General features: G+C 38.8%; 3 protein-coding genes across 3 annotated transcripts in view; all 3 read right to left on the reverse strand.

Annotated features, from left to right (window-relative positions):
• The window catches only part of LOC134748218 (myoneurin-like), a 30287-nt gene extending 25001 nt beyond the window's left edge, over nt 1-5286 (reverse strand). The window contains exons 1-4 of the mRNA XM_063682931.1: nt 5032-5286; nt 3921-4048; nt 2844-2969; nt 1323-1384 (exon numbers count right to left, since the gene is read on the reverse strand). Of these exons, the coding sequence (XP_063539001.1) occupies nt 1323-1384; nt 2844-2969; nt 3921-4048; nt 5032-5149 (434 nt within the window). The 5' untranslated portion in view covers nt 5150-5286. The remainder of the gene's footprint in view (nt 1-1322; nt 1385-2843; nt 2970-3920; nt 4049-5031) is intronic.
• A 421-nt stretch (nt 5287-5707) lies between these two features.
• On the reverse strand, nt 5708-7897 carry LOC134748558 (uncharacterized). The gene is made up of 3 exons (XM_063683345.1): nt 6933-7897; nt 6391-6566; nt 5708-5812 (listed from the first exon to the last, which is right to left on the reverse strand). Exons 1-3 carry the CDS (start codon nt 7876-7878, stop codon nt 5708-5710), a joined length of 1227 nt encoding a protein of 408 aa, XP_063539415.1. The 5' UTR covers nt 7879-7897.
• A 4289-nt stretch (nt 7898-12186) lies between these two features.
• LOC134748228 (serine/threonine-protein kinase D1) overlaps nt 12187-24115 on the reverse strand; it is a 96525-nt gene continuing 84596 nt past the window's right edge. Inside the window, exons 17-18 of the mRNA XM_063682949.1 lie at nt 20913-21147; nt 12187-19804 (exon numbers count right to left, since the gene is read on the reverse strand). Of these exons, the coding sequence (XP_063539019.1) occupies nt 20918-21147 (230 nt within the window). The 3' untranslated portion in view covers nt 12187-19804; nt 20913-20917. The remainder of the gene's footprint in view (nt 19805-20912; nt 21148-24115) is intronic.

Raw genomic sequence — 24115 nt, forward strand, 5'->3', positions numbered from 1 at the left:
ATTGGCGCTTCTGTTGTATCATCATCTGACTCTAGCGGTTCCTCAAAAGTTATATATTGTCGTATGAAGCTGTCAACAGTATCGGGCTTAACTTGGTGCGCGTGTAAATGGTTTATAAGTAGTTCTGTGGAATTTCCTCTCCATGAGCATTTCTGGCAGGCGAACTGGCATTCATCACCTTCGTTCATGTTGAGGGTGTGGAAATAGTTGACGAGCACGTTCTTAACTACCGCGTTAAATGTTACGTCCCTGGAACCAGAGAGACGTAAATGAATATAGTTTCAACCGCCATACAACGACGCGGGCCTCATTGTTGTTGGCACTGATTTACATGTTTGCATTTTAACTTAGTGCGTATGAAAACTGACATCTTACTTGAACTTAACTTTAAAAGTGATATTACTAGACTAGCCTGACCACTGTCACTGGCACAAAACTACAATAAAGGTATTTGAGATAAAATGTAATCTACTTTCAACCTTTTCAGAAACATTCCATCCCAAGTCCCAATAATTTAACTTCTTGAAGTTATAAAATAGAAAGATGACAGTTTTACTCACAAAGTAAACTAAAGCAAAATTTAAATATAGTCAATACATATTACCAAATGATGAGGCACTGGCGTTGTATGGAGGTTAAAATTCTGTATTATTTTACTTCTCTCAGCAAGAACTATAAGGCCGGGTGACTAAAAGTTCTAAATGAGCTATATTTGAGGGAAGGCATTCCCAGACTTTAGTTTGCGCCGTCCGCGGCGCACTTGCCAGTTTAAAATTTAATCTCGGCGCCCTAACCTAGCCAGGCTATTCGAAATAGATAGGTAACATGGTGAGGAAGATTGCCTCAAGGCGCCCCTCTTTACTTTTCTTTTTTACAGTTTGGGAACCCCTTGGTTGGTTGGCAACTAAGAATTTCTAGGCGTAGAAGTCATTACATAGGTCGGGTTGCACCAACCCGTCTGTCACCGTTTTAGCGTTCGCTAAATTTTATTGTATGGGAAGTTTCATAGTTCTCTGCTGCTTGACGTTGATCAGTCTGTTAAGTGCGCAAAGACATGGGTCACGATTCATCTATTTCCCCAAATACTCTAAAGCGAGGTTTAGACTAGCAAGAACTTGCAGGTAATGTACGTTACATTGCCGACTACTGAGGTAAACTGCATTCAAAAGTTTGATCAGATACCGCAATGTAATGAAAATTGCATGCAAGTTCTTGCTAGTCTAAACCCCGCTTTAAAGCGTCTAGACGCCCTTTAAGTTGCTAGTTAAGAAGGGTTACAATTACAAATGGTATTAATAGTGTAATGTAGACAATATACTCACTTGTCTGGCCGGTCTTCGACGATGCCCTCTGTGTCCAGCGCCTGCTCCGGACGCCGCTCGCGCTACACATATTAAACATAATAATATTATTTTAACCCTTTACCGCATAGCATATCCAGCCATATATGGCAATTATAAAAAAAAAAACATTTATTTCGGACAATACTGTCAGACGAAAAGTAGTAAAAGTGTGTTTTATCCTATAAAAACTGTTTTAATGTGCTTGTGCATAGTTGTGGAAACTGTGATAGTTTTTTCTACGTGTTTCGAATAAGGAGGCGCGCTTTTATATGTAGGGCGCCCGCGGCGGCGGCGCCCACCACATTTAAAGGTCTGGCGACGCCCGACATTCAGTGCACCCTCCACACTTAAAGGTCGGACGAAATCCGCGCGCTTCGCGCGCTCTTACATTGGGATAGGCAGACACTCATATTGGCACGTCTGTGATAATGGGTCCCAGTCCCAACTCCAAAAAAAAAAATTTAAATGAGACTTTTCTTTTTCACTCGATCACTTTAGTGACGTAGGACTGATGTAACCCGGAGGCCTGATTTAGGCTTTTATTTTAAGTGTTTTGTTTTTAGTTAAGTATTCCTTTTGGCATTGTAACTTTTAAATTGTATGTTGATATGGGTGTACAACTGTACGTGTTGCCTGAAATAAAACTTTATTTATTTTTATTATTTTATTTTATTTTAGGCTAACATGCATGGAGGACCAGAGCTTCAGAAGGCCACTGTCCCACCCTGTTAGCCACGATGCGATGTATTGGGTGAAGCTTTTTGCAGGTAAAGCAAAATTTCTCTATGACCTTCCACCTTCCTGTTGTTTGTAGTTGGTCTCAACTCTCAAGGTGCCTATAATAACACAACACAACACAATAATTGTGCCTTACCAATCGCCCACTGGAACCTACCGTTTTGAAAACTGTTCCCGGCTAAGTAACTAACCTTTCGTAAACCTTATTGGTTCAAGCTAAGGTCAACCATGTTGCTAAATAGTACAAGTGGGAAACCATCGTCCACACGCCAATAAGGTACACAGATGGTGCCCCTGGCCTTCCACAGTCGGTGTATAATACTATGTTATGTGATGTGTTATTTCTGTTCCTTCCTGTTGTATTCTGTATCTTGTACCTACTTTTGTATTATATTTTCCTTGAAATGAAATATTCTGTTAGCTTAAATTTCTCGGCGCATTGGTTTTTGCTGTAATGCCGTTTAAACATAATTGTATTTAATAAATAAAATAAATAAATGGTCAGTTGAGAGTAGAGTTGTGCCGTTCTTGAGAATGTTTTCCTTTGCTAAGGGAAATATTCTTGAGTAAAGATGATTCCCATACAAAACTGAGAATGTTCCAGAGAAGTTATATACAAGAAATTCTAACAGCTATAATCGATAGATTGAGCTGGCAATACAGTGCCAATTACAGGAACTCACAGAAAAACACAGGATTTATACACTACACAGTTACACACTATACTAAAGCGCATGTGACAGATGAGAGTGTTGTTAGTACCCGAGAGCGTGCAGTGCGCAGCGCCGCGTCGGCCTGCAGGCTGCACGCCACCAGCTCGTGCGTCGCCAGGAGGGTGCTGGTGCATTGAAAGCATACCACCAGGGGCAGCATATCATTCTCCGTTACCTACAGAACACCAGTCACTGTCAATACACTTCTTTCCGATGTGTTTCTTTGAACAGAAACCAAGTTTGAAATTTACATTTAATTATTTTCTTGAAATTAATGTAAATTTTTATTTAAAATCCTATATTGTACTAATTGTACACCCTAGCAGGGTATCATGTACCTACTTTATCAAATGTAAGACCAAAATGTACAAATGAAAATGATTACAATGAAATAGGTATGTCATGAAATTGTGAAAAATGTTTTTTGTAGCAAGGATCAACTCCAGTCTCTGACAAGTTAACATGAAAACTGAAATAGATGTCATATAAATGAAAAGTGACCAAGCCCTCCAGTAGCCGTGCTTGGAATCAGAATAATAGTGTGACTATAAACTAATGTCAAAATATTTAATTTAATTATTTATTTCCTACATAGGTATACAAGATACACTAAATATACACTTGTGTAATTTGATTTATTTCATGGTTGTAAGTATAATAAATAAATATTATAGGACATTCTTACACAGATTGACTAAGTCCCATGGTAAGCCCAAGGAGGCTTGTGTTATGGGTACTCAGACAATGATATATATAATATATAAAAACTAAAATACATAGAAAACGCCCATGACCCAGAAACAAATACCTGTGCTCATCACACAAATAAATGCCCTTACCAGGATTCGAACCCGGGACCATCGGCTCACAGGCAGGGTCACTACCTACTAGACCAGACCGGTCGTCAAAGTATAAATGAAGTCAAATTCTTTAAGATATGGACTTCAATGTGTCTAGTCTTTACCAATACTTTAAATAATATGGGAGCTCTAAAAATTTAATCTGTATAGGGTTAGCAAAACTAAAAGTACAATTTTAAATACTGTATTGTGATGTTAAGAGACAGGATTTATTAATTAAATTGTATGGTAAAGGTACTAGAAAATAGCAAGTAAGGTGCACATACCTTGATAGGCAGATGTCTCTTTATTTTATCAGCAAGGTTCATGCGCTGGCCCTCTTCACCATAGATGGGAACCACAAGCTCTGTGACAGTTGCACACACACGACACACCTTTGTGAAGTCTGACACATCTGTACAAAATGTTACAATATAATGTTAAGCATAAGAAATCCAAAACTAAATTTAAACTCATTTTAAAAGTAGCTTCGCAATGCCTTGAAAGTGAAGTGCAGTTAAAAACAAATTACCTACTTTCGGCTTTGGGCTACCCATCTGTCTAACAGCTTCCACAATTTTTTTTTTTTTTTTTTTTATTAATTAATAAATTAATCCATACTATCCATACTAATATTATAAATGCGAAAGTCTGTCTGTGTGTTCCCTCTTCACGCTTAAACCGCTGAATCGATTTAGATGAAATTTGGCATAGAGATAGGTTGTGTCCCTGAGAAGGACATAGGATAGTTTTTATCCCGAAAATCATCCCTTAAGAAAGTAAAAAGCGGGGTGGAATTGAGATAATTAATGAAGTGTCTGCTAATTTGTGTGCATATGCTCAAATCGAATAATTGCTATGAGTCTTATAGGCGCTATTCTTACTCTAGCTGGGGTTACTAAGTCCACGCAGACGAAGTCGCGGGCAAAAGCTAGTGATATTTTAAATGCGGAAGTTTGTCTGTCTCTGTGTCTGTGTGTTACCTCTTCACGCTTAAACCGCTGAACTGATTTAGTCGAAATTTGGCGTAGAGATAGTTTTTTCCTGAAAATCATCCCTTAAGAGGGTGAAAAGCGGGGTGGAATCATGGTGGAATTGAGATAATTAATGAGTTGCCTAATAATTTGTGTGCATATTATGCTCAAATTGAATGATTGCTATAAGACTTTCTCCAGGCGCTATTCTTACTCTAGCTGGGGTTACTAAGCAGACGAAGTCGCGGGCAAAAGCTAGTACTAAATATACTTAATTACCTACCTACTTAAACGAAAAAAGTAAGGGATTGGTCTTGTAAAGGTTTCATTATTCCACTCTTTGAAATGCATCAATAAAATATGGATATAGGAACATATCGATTCTATAGTTAGTTCTGGCACAAAATAATAAATGATTACTTACTCTCAAGATTGATAGTCGGCGCTCCATTACCGGGTCTCATCGACCTCATCATTTCGACTCTGTGAGGCAGGTTGTTCGCGGAATCAGGTAGAAATATCTGTTCAGCCCCGTTACTCATTTCTATTTACATAATTTTAGACACGGAGGCAAAGCACAGTACCGTTTAATTTTATTATTTTACTTTAGACCCGTAGCCCAACGAAACGGGCATAATCGGATGATAATCGGTCGGCGTCACAGATTACTATATATTGATCGGCGTTCGGCGTTTGACAATTTTGACAACAAACTGTGCGTTTTGATACGCCTCTGTTATATTTTGTTTATCATTTTAAAAACTTATCTAATATAATTTTTTTCATTATAAGTTTAATGTTAATCATTTATAATTAATTATATATAATATTACTGTGAATGGTGTTATTGTTGCTGTTATAAAAATATGATATGAAAAATGAGCAATAAAGATGATTTGAGTTACTTGAGTTTGAAATCAATATATGCAATAACGATACGCTTTTAATGGCGGCTTCATTGAAAAATACTATAATTTTTAATTATTAAAATAAATAAGAAGTAAGGTACGTATAAACCGTAATAGATGTCATATATTAAAGAAAAAGTGACGAAGCCCTCCAGTGGTGAAGGCCGGAAGAAGTAAGGTATTTATTGGTTCCTATTTATTAGAATTTTTCTGTTTGTTCGTTGCAGATCGTCCAACGGCCGCAAATACAGCCGGTGTCACCATCATCGTTTTGTTTTTATACGTTTGGATAACTTGCTGTGAAAAAATATAGTGTTTTTAAATTTTGTTTATACCTCGTTTTTTTAGCTATTTTTTAGCATTAGAAAAAAAGTAAACAATCTTGACGATTTTTATTGAAAAACTCTTTTTAAAAATCAGTAACTATCCCTCCATACTTAATACCTATAATCTTATAATATATTACTTCTTTGATTTTATCCAGGCGCGAGGCGCTATACTTACTCCTAACCGCTGGTACTGATTCCACGCAGACGAAGCCGCGGGCTAAAACTAGTTACTTATAAAAGCAAAAGAATGTACATTTTCATCACACTTGCTAGAAAAAATTGTTTGTAACTCCGGGGGTAAGAATATTGCAAATTCGAGTCTTTAATCTAAAGACCACAGTTGCTGAATTACACTTACCCCCCACGTTGCGCAATGTACTATAGGTATCGTATAACACATACATATTTCTTGCATAGGTATTTGTCGTGACTTATTTTACAAGTGTTTTTCAATAAAAAGACAGGTCAAGATTGTTTACCTTTTTCAAGTAAGAATTATAGATTGTATAGATATCCAAGTAGGTAATAGTTTCATTGTATGCTTACTAGTACGAGTTTGATGAGATAGACAGCGAAGGTGAGGAAGGATATGGTCATGAGAGCGCTCTCGGAAGAGGGGAACTCGACGTGGTGACCGCGAGCCTCTGCGGAACGCGACCAGCGGCGCCGGCGCGCTGCACTGCCGCCCGTGTCGTCCGGCCACAGATATTCGATGCGATCCTCTGTCAATTTATTACTTTTAGAACCTATATAGTTATAGTTCTATTTATACCAGCAGGTTAGCATGATAAGTCATAGTTATACCTACTGGAAGTACTGGATTTACGCGGCGGAATAACATCAATGCACCCATCTGCGGCGGATGATCGGCCTATACCTAAGCCTAAATAAGACTTACTACCACGATTGCCGACAATAAGTTTCCTAATTGGTATCTGAACTAACCTAGTGTCCATCAACATTTCAGTTTCACAATAAGTAGAAAATTTTAATCCTCTACGACTCTTTACCGTTTGTTCAAAACATTTGTAACAGGTACCTATAATGTTTCATTTAACAATTCAACTTTTTATTTCATTTTTTCTTACCTATGTTCGCCATGATGGTGTCCTTCAAGTCCTCCAAATACCGCAGCTTGCTGCTGACACTCTTTCGCGTGTTCCTCGTAATGGTGTCTGCCACAACTCTCGCGAATTTCAGCACATTCTCCATCGTGTTTGGCTTAGTGTCGCTTGTGCCGGGTTGCACATTCTGATCCTCTTCGGAAATATTGGAAGGTGTTTTGTTCGCAGGGCTGTTTTCTTCTGCGTCTACTCTTCTTACAGGACCGTTATTAGGATTTTTCGATTGGATTTCATTTCCTTTTGCCCAAATATCTTTAGGTGGTTTCCTAACGAAGTGAACCTCGTCGTCGCCGTCATCTTTAAACGTCTCTTCTTTTGTCACGAACTCAAAAGCTTTCAACGGGTTTCTTATTGTGTATCCTTTCAGTTCATGTGTAAGATCTGTTTCCTCGTATTTTACTTTAGCTGGTTCTTCGGTTGATAAATATACTCTCTTAACGGTACCGACGGTTGGGTTGGGGACTCTGTGGACTACGCCTTTAGTCCAATGCTTTTCTGATGACTGGTCTACACTAAAGTGCGATGCCTGGTCTATAGAGTGATTGATATAAATCCTGTTGCGTTTGTAATCTGCCAAAAAGCCAGGTTCCGTTGAGAACTGTGGCAACTTTCTATCGTCATTAAAATCGGTAGGCTCTGTTGGGAAATGTGGCCTCCTCTTTTCTTTATACAGCTCAGGTCCTGTCGAAAATTGTAGCTTCTTCTCGTCGTATAAGCTGTGTTCTGTTGATGATATATGTTTCCTCTTTCCATCACCAACGCTTGGTTCCGTTGAAAAAGATGGTCTGCGCCGCTCCTCGTGGAAGTCGAGGATATCTTGCACCTCACGATGGTGTGTTGGTTTGTGTAGTCGTGTGATCTCAACCCACTCGGCGCGTGTGTGCGCGAGCAACAGGAGGACGAGCAGCATTTCGACTGACTATGTCGGGTGCATTTAGCCTCAGTAATTTGGTCGAGTGCTGAGGAATTTGAGCTATATCGCGTACGCAATAAGGATCTCGGCCTGTGACTGAACTAGCACTAGAGACGCGTGACAACTGTGCTGTGACACGTCACGCCTCGATTGCCGGGCCGTTACGTTGATGTAGGGGATCTTAATAAGCATCTTTGAAGTTGGCTTTGATGAGTTATAATGTACCAAGCAAACGAAATCGAGCGTGCGAGAATCTTGTAAGCTTTTGTTACGTAGGTTATGTTAATCAAAACGTCTGTCTTTTTCTCCTCTCCTCAAACCTTAATAACCGATAACCTTAGCGTTCAGGGACAAAGGCGACTCTACATTCATCTTGCACAGTTGTGGTGCCATATAGATATTAGGTGAAAAAAATGTATAAAAATCTATGAACACTCCTGACTGTACATCGGTGAACCTTATTACAAAAGGCATAAAGTCCACCGATGTACATACAGTTAACAGTGTGAGCGATGGAACGTATTTCCGATGGCCGGGCCGAGCTTGCCGTTTCGCGAAATATCAAACATCGTGCATCGTTAAATCAAATAAATTAAAAAACCGTTTAAAATTGCCAAAAATTTTCAATGGGTTATTACTTATGTTGATTGTGATGTTATTGTGATAGATTTTTTTATAAGTAGGTATATTGGTAACGGCGGTAACGGTAAAGGATGACTCACGTTAGACCGGGCCGTGATCGGGCCGGAGCTTCCGGCGCTTACTTTTCTATGACATGACAGGTGATCACGTGATGCTTTCCATAGAAAACGAAGCGCCGGAAGCTCCGGCCCGGTCACGGCCCGGTCTAACGTGAGTCATCCTTAACTGGAACTATTTGGAACGAAAATTTTCAGATAATAAAAACAAAAAAAAAATACTAGCCGACTTAATCATAAGATGTATGGCTTATTAAATATTTAAGATTGAAAAAAAAAACAAAAAAATACGTTCGTCTACATAATAAACTTTTTCGAAATTATGTTTCTTCAAAATAGTTAATAATTCTTTTTTAGTGGCTTTAGCAGGGTAACTAGCATCAAATTCAAACCACAAAAATAATAATTGGGATCTTGAAATGATAGTAGACGAAATGGCGAAAGAAAATAATTGTAAAGTGCTAAGATTACCCCCATATTACTGCACACTTAACCCCATAGAATTAATGTGGGGTAATCTGAAAACAAGTGTCAGGAAAAGAAACACTGATCCCAAATTTAGCGAGGCGGTGCTAAAACACATCAGAGACATCGTCAACAGCACTAGTGGCCAATGGAAAAATTGCTGCAGGCATGTTGTAGAGATTGAAAAGAAAATGAAACGAGATTATGGGCACCCCTCTGTCATAATGAATGTGACAGAAGATTCCGAAGATGAAGAAACTAGTTAAAAAAAGTAGTCGTGATTTTTGTTATTTATTAATTGAATATATCTACATCTTTATTTATATTGTACCAATGCATGTTTATTTATATTTTTAGTTAGTAATTTATATTGTATGTATGTATAACTCATTACTGTTTGGCTGGTTGTTTATTATTTACATTGTATAAAAAAACGTTATTTTAGTTTATTAAAAATTTGTCTGTAATACCTATATATTGTAAAAAAGCCGATATTGTTTAAAAAGGGCATATATGTATTCATTTTGTTAAATATAGTTTTAGTTTTTAGTCTGTAACATTAGAGAGGAATATTTTAATAGTTGATTATTTGTAAAACGGATTATTATCTAATGTTATTATTTAACTGATTAGTAAAAAAATGTTATTATTGTTTGTTTTAAATATGTAAATACATACTTGTCATGAATCCATCAAAATGTTTTAATCGCAATCCGACCCTGTCTCTTACCTGGTTCGTGCATCGTGGCGAGCGCGGGCTAGTCCAACGCTAAAAAAAACCAGTGTAAGTGCGCTCTCCGATAACGCGCCTTTGTTACGCATATCGATGACACATTTTGGACTGGTTCTGTAGCGTTCGACTTGCCGGCACTCAGTAACCGCAAAGACCACACAGCTAAGGAATATGTTTTCCCATTAGTTCATTTTAAACCTTATTGCAATCTCCATAGAGTGGTAATTGAATAACCGATTAAAACGGCCATACCATTTTTTTATGCTAGTAAGTAGCACGTGCGGTTTCATTTAACAATAGACAAAGGATAAGCCGAAAGGGGACTGTTTGAAAACTACGAACCATAACAGTCGAGTCCCTATAATATCCATACCACACCATCGCACCGCAACAAGGTAATTGTGCGATGCATCCATAAGTAAGAGCGAGAAACGTGTGTTACGGCCTTAAATAATCTTTGGAGGGCCTAAAATAAACTACAAGATTTTATGCACTGGCAACAATTTGAATTTACACATTAAAAATTCCCGGCTTAACCGCAAACTTCACAAAATCAAAGTATATCTGTCCCTCTCTGTTGATCTATGCTTTAGTTTAATTTTGTAGCAGCTCACTTCACTCTGAAGAACTGGCTGGTAATAGTATTTGGAATTGGAACCGACAAGAAAGAAATTAATTTCGAAGAGTTGACTGCCATGACAAATACATGCGCGTTTTTTCACTGAGCAAGAAAAACAAGAAATAGATATGGAACAAAGTGATAACACAGGTCGAAAACGTTTTTAATCTTTTGAGACACTAATTTCAGTTTTAGGTTTTTTTGAAAACAAATATTTATTTTTATTTGACTATTCCAGGCGAAATATTGTCACCCAAGTCCAACTTCCTAACATTTATTTTAAATTTCTGATAGTGTCAATTTGTACGTACCTATTATAGCTTAAGCTAGTTTTAAGAAATGTACTACAGATAATGCTCACCTATACTCTTAGTTTTATCTCACGTTAGTCGGCTATTAGCCGCTCTACACACTCGAAAGTCATTTCTCTGGTCACCGGAGCGTGTAATTCATGTTATTATAACTGTTTGAGAACTCTTTAAAGAACCATATACAGTCTGGTCAGGGGTTCCCAATCTTTTTTGGTCCGCGGCGCACTTGAAAATTTTAAATTTTATCTCGGCGCCCTAACCTAGCTAGGTTATTTGAAATAGATAAGTACAGTCGAAAAAAATATTTCCTCATAGCGCCCCGCTTTCCTGTCTAAGGCGTACCAGGGCGCCGCCGCGGCGCACATTTTGGGAACCCCCTGGTCTAACCATTAAATGTCAACATGGGCAAAGTGCCAAAAAAATGTACACACAACACCGCAACACTAATAAACATTTAACTTTTTTAATCGTTGAGGCTCATCTAACCACCCCTGTACTAATTTGGTAGGTATACTCTACCGCTCAAAAGTATTTAGGCACCCGCAATTTTCACCATACAATTGTATACAAAATATATTTTCAAAATCATACTTTTCGATCGCAGGCAAATGACTCTCTTACATGTTGGATTGAATTTTTATTTAGGTAAATATATTGAGGCTCAAATTGTTGCCAGACATCCTTTAAAATTTCGAGTTTACTTTATGCAACGACTTAAAAAACCCTTATGGACCTTATGTACAAGTTCATACAAAATAAAACGATTTTGTACTGGAAAACGATTTATGGATTTTTTTACCCCTTGCCATTTGGTAAATAGGCAATGTACACGAATATTCTGCACATCATTCTGAAATTCGATGTCTGTTAAATTAAAAAAGTAAACTGCACAAAAAACTGTTACCCAACTGCGACTTATAGCGTTAATTAATTCTGAAAGTCGATTTTGTATACAACTAGCCTCATGCATGAAGTTTATATTTGAACGAAATATGTTTTATTCGGATGTTTGTTACCGTTATATCATGTTACAAATGCATTTCCGTTTTTAAATTACCATTTAATTACTTAAAATTATAAATAAAAAGTACAAAAATTTGCCCGCGAAAAGCTAGTGAGCGAAACGCTCGAAACGCCACGTGACGTCACGCGTTCGACAGATTAGTGTCATTAGTAGCAAACGTCAGTTGGACCGCCCAACGTGTGACGTCATCACGCTCTGTCGAATTCGCGCCAAAAATTATGAGCGTTTCAACCGCTCAAAAATTTTCAACATTTTAAATATTTTTTTATAAAATAATGTTAAGGTTTACAAAAGTATATTTATCATTTCCGGTGTTCCAACGATATAAATTATGAATCCAAAAATAAAAATAAATTCATGCATGGAGCTAATTGTATGGAAAAAAATTACGAGTGCCTAAATAGTTATGAGCGGTAGTGTAGGTATAAGATATGATATGAATGAAACACAACACGTATCCAAAACGGCATTTATTATTTCATATGTAATGTAACACATTTGTAAATCGCTCTCACAAATAACCGCTTAGCTAGAACTAGAACATCGAGGGGCGCTCTGTGCGTGTGCGCCGCGCGACACTAGGTACGACCGCTACAATTGTCAATGCTCAGTCGCCATCAGATATATTGAAGCGGCCAAAGCGCTCACAAATATCTGAACACGCCTCTATGGTCAAGGCGTTAGAGCCTCGGCCGTTCTGATATATCTTATAGTAACTGTACAGTCGCCATCAGATATATCGGAGCGGCCGAGGCTTTCACAAATATCTGAACACGCCTCTATTGTCAAGGCGTTAGAGTGCGTGTTCAGATATTTTTAAGCACCTTCGCCGCTCCGATATATCTGATGGCGACTGTACCTAAGCAGTGATGCCCAATATCTTCGGAAACAAGGAGGTAAATTTATAAAAATTAAGACGAATCAGTCGCTCACATCATTTTTATTGTACAGACGCTCAGATATATCGAAACGGCCAATATGTTTAAATATCTGAACATGGACTTTAAGGCCATGATAATGAAGGTTTTGTGTAGATATTTTTGAACATATTAGCCGCTCCGATATATCTGATGGCGAGTGTAGATGGCAACACTGAGGTCATAGAAATAAAAGCGCAACGCCGTCTAGTGAGCTTTTTGAGTGAACAATTAAATGCGGTTGCATTTTCGTTACTATAATTCCTGGCCTTCCTGGGATATCTTTAAGATTTAATAGCCATTATTTTGTCTCTGATATCTTGTAGCATTTTTACCAGACTCCACGTTTGGTCTTGCCTTATAAGTAAGGCATGAATGCAACTTTTCCAGCTTAATGAAATTGAACAATTTACTGAGAATGTTGCTGGACAATGTAATAAAATAATGTCTGTGTTAAGTGTTAATCTTAACCGCAACACTAGGTTTCTTTACGAAGAGAATTGGAGCATCATTGTGACCTGGCTTTAGTAAGTTTTTATCGCAATTTGTAGCCATTCTAATTTACTTATTAATATTTTTCCTCATGGCAACGCACAAAGCACTTTTTTTTAACAATCACCGATTTGCAATAATTTATACGTAAGTACCATTAAAATATAAAATATTATGCGTGTTATTATGTTAGTCTAGTCACTATGTTTTCGCGAAGATCTCTTCAGAATTACGAATGATTTATTCTAGTTTAAAAATGATTATATTGAAAAATCTATAGCTATTCGAATGATAATCTTAAATTGACACGTTATTTTGGCTAGTTTTCGGCGCTGCGGTATAAGGTAATGAGCGCCTAAAGAAAGGACGCTTCCATCAAGGAATTTAGTACATTGACCCGCCTGTTTCTATCTCTATCGCACGCGCATAGTTATATTGCCGTCCCACTCGCACAGTGTCACTGACCGCCGGCATCATGGGCGGGGCAGCAAAATAATTACGCGCGTGCGAGAGAGATAAGAACAGGCATATAAATGTCCGAAATTTGTCATGCTAAGCGTCCTTTCTGTACCGCCAATATCGTGAAATCGTTACCTGCCTCTCTATCGCTCTTGCTTATTTGAGCGATAGAGAGGCCGATACCATTGTCGATGTTGGCGGTAGGCCCTCTGTAGTAGCGATAGCGGCGATCCGACCGCCGTAGCTAGGTCAGTTTTGATAGTTTGTACATTAGTCGTATCACAACTGATCGCCGTCAATGAGGGCTAACGCGTATGAATTCGCCGCTAGGGGCGCTAGTGTAGATGGTGGTCTTTTCCATAGTTCGAAATGTCACTTGTCACTTCAATGACTGACAGCTGTTCTTTAGTCTTTTGGACCACCATCAACAGAGGCGCCAACTGGTGAGCAAAAAAACGATAGCCCTCATTGGATCCTTTCGCAATGAGGTTGCCATTTCCACACGCAATTGCAATAGAAATATACCTGTTTTCATTGATTATATATGTATTATGCAACCATATTAGAAACGCGTACGAAACCTGACGGTAATCGCGCGAATTCCGCGCGAAAGCATAGCGTTCTCACCTCCGCATTTCATTATTACAAATATTATAATTTATAACCTGGGGGCCGATTTTTATATTTCGACAGTTCGATTTCGTGTATTTCGTTCAATAATATCTCCACTACTAGGCATTTAAATTCTACTAATAGAATTGAAAACGAGAAGTCAATACCACCAGATTCCCAATTTCTATCGCTCGTATTTCGAAAATTAGCATTTCGACGTTTTCCACCGACTCGAGTTTCGAGTGACGAAGACGAGCGATCGAAATTCAAAAATCGCCCCCCTGGTACCATTACATACAATTCGACACAACTTATTACTAAATAATTTCGCCAATTAATTACACAACATTAAACATCGCACTATAACTAACTTACGATCCAGGGTTGGTCCAATTGTATTTGCACTAAAATGTATCAACTGGAAGGTGGACCGGTCACGTACGATATGAGTACAATTGTGTCGTTTCTAAATCTGCTAAAACAATAATACAATAGTAGGTAATCTAATGCTGGCACCACACTTCGCTTTATTTAGCAAATATTCGTGTTGCATCTCTTTCCTTTGACATACAAAACAAAATTATTTATTTATTTATTTAATCTTTATTGCACAAAAGAAAATACAATCGTACAAAAGGCGGACTTAATGCTATGAGGCATTCTCTACCAGTCAACCTTCGGGCAAAGCAGATAATTTGTAGGCGGTGCAACATAGTGATTACATATATACAAGTATAGTTAAATAATGGATAGGCATAGACATACATACATATATCTGTATATATAATATTCATATAAATACATACAATATACATACATACAAATACATAAGATATCAGATGAAACTTTCAAAACAGAAACACTAAGAATTCATCGTTCTGCCAGCAAAGTACTCACGTAAGGATTTTTTAAATGCAAATCTATTCGGACACTGTCTAATTTTAACATTTTAAATTAAGGGATGCAACACGAATATTTGCCAAATACAGCGAAGTTTGGTGCTGGCATGAAGCTCATAGTGAAATAACTCGGAAGAATTAAAATATTTATAACGTAGTTTACTACGGCAATGTCAACACTTAAATGTATCATGTATACCTATTATAAGAATAACAAAAAGAGAGTTGTAAAGTTAAGTTTAAAATACTCTTACGCATCATGCTAAAATATATAAATTAATTATCAAAACATTTACTTACAAAAGATCACAGAAAATGGAAGCTTGCATTGCAATGTTTGTATAAAAAATAATAAAAAGTTAAATATATTAAAAAAATCACAGTATAAAAATGTTGTTGGAATGACTACGCAAGTACTCGCAATAGAATAGATAGCACAAGTTAGATTTGTGATAGAGTAAAGCGACAGCGGGCAGAAGTGTAGTAAAAAGTATTAAAATACCCTCATTTGGCCTAAAACTTCTATCATGTACCTACAGTACACTTACTTGTTTGTACTTAGAAAGATTAAAAAGTTTTTAGATTTTGAGGGTAAAACGAAAAAAATATGTCCAATAAAATAACAATATTAGAATAACAATCCAGACCGGACGCGTATACTTACATTTAGGTCCCTTCGTACCCCGCTAACCGTAACTTACTACGCGGGAAATACTCCCAAAATATACTTTAATAAGTTTAATATATAAATATATATCACGTGTTCGAGACCAATCAAAATTCAAAAACCGTTGGCACAGTTTGAGACTGATTTGCGTTCGAAAGGACATGATAATGTTTCCCATTTCTTATATTTGGCCCAAAGACATGATTAAGCTGTGTAAAATCTAAGATAAATCGTGCCAGAAGATTGTGCTATAGCTTTACGTCTGAATGAGGTAGGTTGGTCGAAGTATTTTACAGATGGCGCCAGCATGGGTTTTACTGTCAATCCTATAAGTAGTGTCAAATCGATCGAGTAGAATATAGAATAAAACTAGACAGGTATAACCTATGCTGGGGCCATCTATAAAAACCTTTGAAAGTTGCCAACCCCATTGTCAAACGTCAACTTTAGATAAATAATTAAATATTATAGCACATTCTTACACAGATTGACTAAGTCCCACGGTAAGCCCAAGGAGGCTTGTGTTATGGGTACTCAAACAACGATATATATAATATATAAATACTTAAATACATAGAAAACACCCAAGACTCAGGAACAAATATCTGTGCTCATCACACAAATAAATGCCCTTACCGGGATTCGAACCCAGGACCATCGGCTTCACAGGCAGGGTCACTACCCACTAGCCGGACCTGTCGTCAACCACCAACCGGTTAATAACCAGAGGTACCGCCGAAATGTACGGAGCCGTACAGTAGTACATGGTCAAATTCAAAAATAGAAATTGTCTTAGATTTTACGCATCTTACCCTCAATGTATCTTTGGTGCGACTCTATATGCGAGCTGAATCATATCATTTAGATATACATACATAATATTTTTCTTATGTCCCTTTCGTGACTGGTTTGAAATGTTCTCAATAAAATCAAAACATTGAGTAGGTAGTTTAAGTTCTAGGCAACGGCACTCTGGATTTCATCAGGCAAGTATAAAACCAACTGATGAGCTACCTAAGACCTAAGTTCCTCCAGGTGAAAAATATAGTTATATCTTTCAAGAATCATAAATTGAGTCGAGTCATACACGTACAGTTAGGTGATAAGTCCGCTCGAGCCCTATTGACTAAACCTTACCTAAGTTAAGTCGATTTAGGCCGTTACGTTACGAGGCCGCGCCTCTTATACTTACTTATAGTTCTCTCCTACCAGAGACAAACTATAATAAACTCTAACTATCTCTATGGCTGTGCACACAACTTATGTTGAAGGCATCAGACGTAAGGACGCTAAATATGAGCAATTTCGTAAATTGACCCGCAATTTCCTATCTCTATCGCACGAGAACAAGGGAAACCTAGAATTACTTATCTCAGCCAAATAATAAATAAATATGAGGAAATTAAAAGACTGACCTATATAGTTTTATGCACGAGCGATAGAGATAGGAACAAGCGGGCCCAATGTATGTACGAAATTAATGTTTAGCGCCCTTACTTTAGAAGTAATAGCGAAATGCGTGTAGCGTTACTACAACAGTGATGATGCGACTGTATAGAGATTGTTAGTTTTTATTATTGACTTGTCTTTGCTTCCAACGTAGAAAACTACAATAGTGTAGAACTGATCTCTGGCATAGTAGTGTCTTAGAAATAGTTATATCTTACAAATAGGACTTAGTTTAAAAGAGTGAGTAGAAACATTATAGAATAGACCATAGACCATAAGAGCACATATACACCGAGAGATTTAATGAAGTCGGTTAGAGTCACTTGGAGCCTTTATAGAGCAGCTGCCATCGATTTAAAGACCACAGACAACTTTCTGTCCTGATAAGCGGTATCTCGAAAAAAAAAAGGTTCCATTTTCAAGATCATTTGTTTTTGAGATACCGCCATTTAGCTTAGCAGGGCAGCATTTATTCTGAACGACGGACTAACAGTGTCAAATGTATTATAAATAAACTATCTTTTTGTGCGATTGCTGAACTAGATGGCGCTGCGAGGCGCAACGGGTACACAGTAAGAGATTTTAATTTCCGAATCATTTCGTACCTTGTCACAGTGACAACTAATATGAAACTCGCATACTATTGTCACTGTGACAAGGTACGAAATGTCCGTACATCGATTGTTAATCTAGTAAACCAGAAAATAGTTTAACGCCGGGCGTAATTGTTTATTGTAATTTAGTTGTCTGTGGTAAGGCGCTGGTCATCCGCTGATCCGCACGCAATAAATAAATATCTTTCTAAAGTATTTTTGTATACAGCGTCAATGGGAAACCCACGCCTAAAGCCCCATTTAGAGTTCAGACGGTTCAAAAACTTGCACGCAGTTTTCTTTTTTGCGATATTTGATCAATCTCAAACAAGAGATGATCTCAAATATCTGAACACGCCTCTACATATTGTTAAGGCGGTAGAGTGCGTGTTCAGATATTTTCGAGCACTTCGGCCGCTCCGATATATCTGATGGCGCCTGTACCCTGTAGTTAGCAAAGTATCGAATATTACATGCAAGTTCCTGAACCGTCTCAATGGGGCTTAACGTCTATTTAGGTCCAAGTGACGAAACGAGCAACAGCGAAATACGACACGCATACACTTCACTCAACAAATTGACTACGATAAGAGCGATTGGCGACAACATGCCATTGTAAAATGATCTCTGTTACACATTAAATAGAATCCACTTTCACCTGACTCCTGACCCTTTATAGAAACTAAATTGTAAATTGTAACAGTGTATAAATATTCATAAACTATTTGTTCACAACAAAACATTTTGTTCTTACGTCAAAATTGATACTTAACATCTAAAAGTTATTATTAAAATCCTCATATAAATAAAATACACGGTAAAACGAAACGGTTAATCATATTGTTTAAATAAAAACATCTACTTAATTAGGAATGCAGTTAAGACAACCGACATTAAATTTTAAAACAATTTTTTATAGCTGAGATATAAAACGTATACTCTTTTGTACGCTTGCATTGCCCTCAAAATGTCCAGAAAATATGTTATTAGATTAGACATTATAGTGAAGTAAGTAATCTAGTCGATACGAGTACATATACGTATACGTTAATATTTATTTCGTACACTTGTCTATGCAAGCGTACTAATTTCATATAAATAATTAGCTACTCATTTGCTTAAATAAATCTTGTTTCAAAATTAATTTAGTTAAAATACATATTATACATCGGTATATATCTCTATATAGCCTGTTTTGACATTCGTATTTTTGACATACAGTCAAAATAAATACACTGCATGGGGCACGTTTGTTTAAAAGGTACGAATGTCAAAATGCTGTCATTGGTTTTAACTTTAAACACGTGTCTACAGCGTATAAAATCTAACTGATATGGTCGCGTGACAGCAGCTCAGGTTTGATGTCATACTTAAGTGTTAATTATGTATGTCTAAGTGTTAAGCGAGGTTTCAATAAAGGGATCTGTTTGTTTGCTTGCCACCGTAGTATACAGGTGTTTTAAACCCTTAATCATACTCCCAGACGTTAATATTTAGGTCATACTGAATTAATTTTGCTATTTTGGGACCAACTCGAAAACCGTAAAAACAATGGCTAAAACGTTTTTTTTTAGATTTATACGTTAGTTCCATTGCAAAAATTCCGTTATGGTTATAATCAGCTCGCGGAGTAACGCTATTAAGGGTTTAAACAGCATATGTGCCATTTTCAACCAAAAAGGTACTTATTGTCGCTTGTCAGTAAGGCGCTGTTTCCATATAGCTTCAATTAGAAATCAACCTTATCGACAAGCGACAATGTGGTACCGGTTTAAAACGTCACATATTAGCTTTCGATCCTTCGTATGTTCGCTTCAAGTAGTATAAACGGGGTGTGTGGAGTGTGGAGGTGCGCCCGTGTGACTGTGTGTGTGTGTGTGTGTGTGTGTGTTTACCGCACTCGCACACGTACGAGCAGCTTCCTCCAGCGCAGGCGCACGAAGCAGCCGCGCGACCGCGGCCGCTCTGCGGGCTTCGCTTTGTCTCTGTGGACATTCGACAATCGTTAGTCTAGCCAGAAAAATAATTGCAGATGGTTATGACACGTACGGTACCGGCCAATAATATATCACCTTTGAGTGTTTTTGTATGAGCTTGTATAGAGTAAACAATATAGGTTTTTTGTAGATTGCATAATTTACTAGTAATTTTATACAAATATATGATGAATATTGCAATGAAATACTGTGAATTACAATAGGATACTCATCATATTACTAAAAAACCACTAGTAAAAAAATTAAGTTAACAATTTAATACATTAAAAAAAAACCTCTATATAAAAAACCATTACACGAGACCAATTTTTCTCATCGCCCGTAAAAAAGAATACTACTAGATTACCTAAAGCAGGGAAGTGGAAGTCACTCACAAAAAAAAAGTTATACCGTAACTGTATGACGTCTGCCACGAATGCAGACGACGCCGGTTCGATTCGTGGGAGTTTAGAACTATAATTTTTTACGCATATGAATGAATTTAAATGAAATGAAATGAAGGCAGCATTTTCAATTTTGTTTTAGGTGTTAAAATGTTCGTGAGACTAGTAACATTTACTTTGTCTGAAAATTGCTACAACTAAGCCGGTCTACTAATTTTGTCCGGTTGACACAAAAACAAGAGAATTTCAGTATTCACGGTGGTCGATGGCGCCCGAAAATCAAATAGCGGAGGAGAGTTTAGTTGCAATAAAGTACCACTCGTTAGGAATTTCTCGAGGTTAAAAAAACGGCTGTTAGATTAGAAACGGGTATCCGGTTCGAAGGATCATTTGTTGGGTGAATCAACTTTTTCTTGTCACTCGTTGCCATGGTTACGTTCTCCTGGGTCACTCTCAAAAACCTGATTTTATGGTAATTAAAATAATCAAACATGCATTTTTGTGGTAGATATAAGGCCTTTCCACTGAGGTACCACTATTAAGCACGTTTCAATTCAATATCTTTATTGTTTGTGGATCGTTATACAACATTCCGTCTAACAAACTATGCTAATATTGTCTTCTGGCTGACGGGACACAATAACAACAAGAAATAGTTGATTCACCCTGTTGAACTTTTTTAATGGCTAATAATAATAAATAAATAAACTGACTGGAGTCACGGATCCAACTGTAACTGCTCGCCGTCGCCGTCGGTGTCGGCGTCGGTCTCCCCCCAGCGCGCGTCGTCGCTGGGGTGCGTGAGGTAGCGGCGCCCCACCTTCCTCTCCAGCGCGCGCAGGTCCTCCCACGCCTGCTGCGTCTGGAGCCACGCGTGCGCGAGCGACTTGTCCACGCTGAGGCGCTTGCGTTGCTTCACTTGCAGCAGGTTGTTGATCAGGTCGATCGCTGCGGACATAGAGTAACTTATACTAGAGCGGTACTGTCATAGTAAATTTTGTAACCCCAGTAAATTCACTGCCATCTGTCGACACACTTTAAAACTAAAAATAAATATTTATAAAAATACGATAAAATGTATTTAAATATGGATAAATGATTTTTTTATTTGCATTAATTATTTTTATATGATTTTGACCCATGTTCTTTCACTGGTATGCGTTAAAATTATAAATAACAAACGAAACAGTCAACGCCCTCTATACGAGTGTAGGCCAAAACTAGTGGCGCCATCTGATCGAGAATCAAATTTTCGTGATTTTCGAGGCACGTTTTTTCCTTAGACTGTATCCATCTATTACGGAGTTATATCTATCTTTGATTAGGACGAACTACAATCATCTATTTGAACAAAAATCATATATTGATGTAAAATATGTTAGAGCCAGTTACAATTTTTGCTTACGAGATCTTACATTTTATGTTTACTTTTCTAAACCATGATTGTACATTTATAGTATTTAAGTAACTATTTAAGCGTATAGGGAGAGGACCCCCGCTCCGAATCGTTCCTGGTGCAGAGGCTGTCCATAGCCATCCAGCGGGGCAATGCCGTGAGCATTATGGGCACTTTTTCACCGGGAGCGATAACGAACGGGGTTGACTAATAGTTACTTTATGTAATTATTTGTATTCATAGGTTTATTTGACATTTGCATATATTATATTATGTAAGTTTTATTAATTGCAAATTATAGAGAAAATTAGTATTTAAGCGTATTGTTTTATTTTTATTTTTGGATATTTTTCAATGAAATAAATTTTATCTTAACTTATTTCGGAAACAGGTAAAAAACACTGCGTCATATATCGGAATTATTTGGTGCGTATGTGTGGAACGTAAAGCACTCGCTAAATCGGTATATGTCGACTTCGCCACAGAATATATAATAGAACAGAAGATTCACTTCCTAACAAAACGCGACTACTACGCGCAAGGCGGCGCGAGCGCGTGCAGGCGTTCGTTCCATAGCGGTGTGCGGCAATTACTAATTACTACGGCAAAAACTCAACATTGAGGCGGCCGCAGGTACTTGTAGCGACACGACGAAATCACGGAGTGAGACACGCCTGACTTTGCTTAGTACGTTCTACCGTGCATGTAGAAACAGCAACACTCTTAACTGTCCATCGGTGGACCTTACGCCTATTGTAATAAGGTTTACGAACTGTCAGTTAACAATGTGGGCGATGGTAAGTAATGAAATGTCCATTCTACTCTTACAATCCAACTTAGACGTCAGCTGCAAACCTTTTTGCATAGGTACGAGTATGTGAATGATTTGGAACCGTTTTTAGGGTTCCGTACCCAAAACGGTAAAAACGAGACGCTATTACTAAGACTCCGCTGTCCGTCTGTCTGTCACCACACTGTATCTCATGAACCATGATAGCTATTAGCTAGACAGTTGAAATTTTCACAGATGATGTATTTCTGTTGCTGCTATAACAACAAATACTAAAAAGTACGGAACTGTGGGCGAGTCCGACTCGCACTTGGGCGGTTTTTTTAAATTGACCTTCGGCGGAGATCTCCCGCCACGGCTGAGGCGGGTACATGAAGGCGGCGTTCTGTATCTGCTCGCCGATGTTGTAGCCTTGTTACTAGGTCAGACACAGTATACTACTGACCTTCGGCGGAGATCTCCCGCCACGGCTGAGGCGGGTACATGAAGGCGGCGTTCTGTATCTGCTCGCCGATGTTGTAGCCTTGTTACTAGGTCAGACACAGTATACTACTGACCTTCGGCGGAGATCTCCCGCCACGGCTGAGGCGGGTACATGAAGGCGGCGTTCTGTATCTGCTCGCCGATGTTGTAGCCTTGTTACTAGGTCAGACACAGTATACTACTGACCTTCGGCGGAGATCTCCCGCCACGGCTGAGGCGGGTACATGAAGGCGGCGTTCTGTATCTGCTCGCCGATGTTGTAGCCTTGTTACTAGGTCAGACACAGTATACTACTGACCTTCGGCGGAGATCTCCCGCCACGGCTGAGGCGGGTACATGAAGGCGGCGTTCTGTATCTGCTCGCCGATGTTGTAGCCTTGTTACTAGGTCAGACACAGTATACTACTGACCTTCGGCGGAGATCTCCCGCCACGGCTGAGGCGGGTACATGAAGGCGGCGTTCTGTATCTGCTCGCCGATGTTGTAGCCTTGTTACTAGGTCAGACACAGTATACTACTGACCTTCGGCGGAGATCTCCCGCCACGGCTGAGGCGGGTACATGAAGGCGGCGTTCTGTATCTGCTCGCCGATGTTGTAGCCTTGTTACTAGGTCAGACACAGTATACTACTGACCTTCGGCGGAGATCTCCCGCCACGGCTGAGGCGGGTACATGAAGGCGGCGTTCTGTATCTGCTCGCCGATGTTGTAGCCTTGTTACTAGGTCAGACACAGTATACTACTGACCTTCGGCGGAGATCTCCCGCCACGGCTGAGGCGGGTACATGAAGGCGGCGTTCTGTATCTGCTCGCCGATGTTGTAGCCTTGTTACTAGGTCAGACACAGTATACTACTGACCTTCGGCGGAGATCTCCCGCCACGGCTGAGGCGGGTACATGAAGGCGGCGTTCTGTATCTGCTCGCCGATGTTGTAGCCTTGTTACTAGGTCAGACACAGTATACTACTGACCTTCGGCGGAGATCTCCCGCCACGGCTGAGGCGGGTACATGAAGGCGGCGTTCTGTATCTGCTCGCCGATGTTGTAGCCTTGTTACTAGGTCAGACACAGTATACTACTGACCTTCGGCGGAGATCTCCCGCCACGGCTGAGGCGGGTACATGAAGGCGGCGTTCTGTATCTGCTCGCCGATGTTGTAGCCTTGTTACTAGGTCAGACACAGTATACTACTGACCTTCGGCGGAGATCTCCCGCCACGGCTGAGGCGGGTACATGAAGGCGGCGTTC

This window comes from Cydia strobilella, chromosome 16 (genome assembly GCF_947568885.1).
Source record: "Cydia strobilella chromosome 16, ilCydStro3.1, whole genome shotgun sequence".
Lineage (NCBI taxonomy): Eukaryota > Metazoa > Arthropoda > Insecta > Lepidoptera > Tortricidae > Cydia > Cydia strobilella.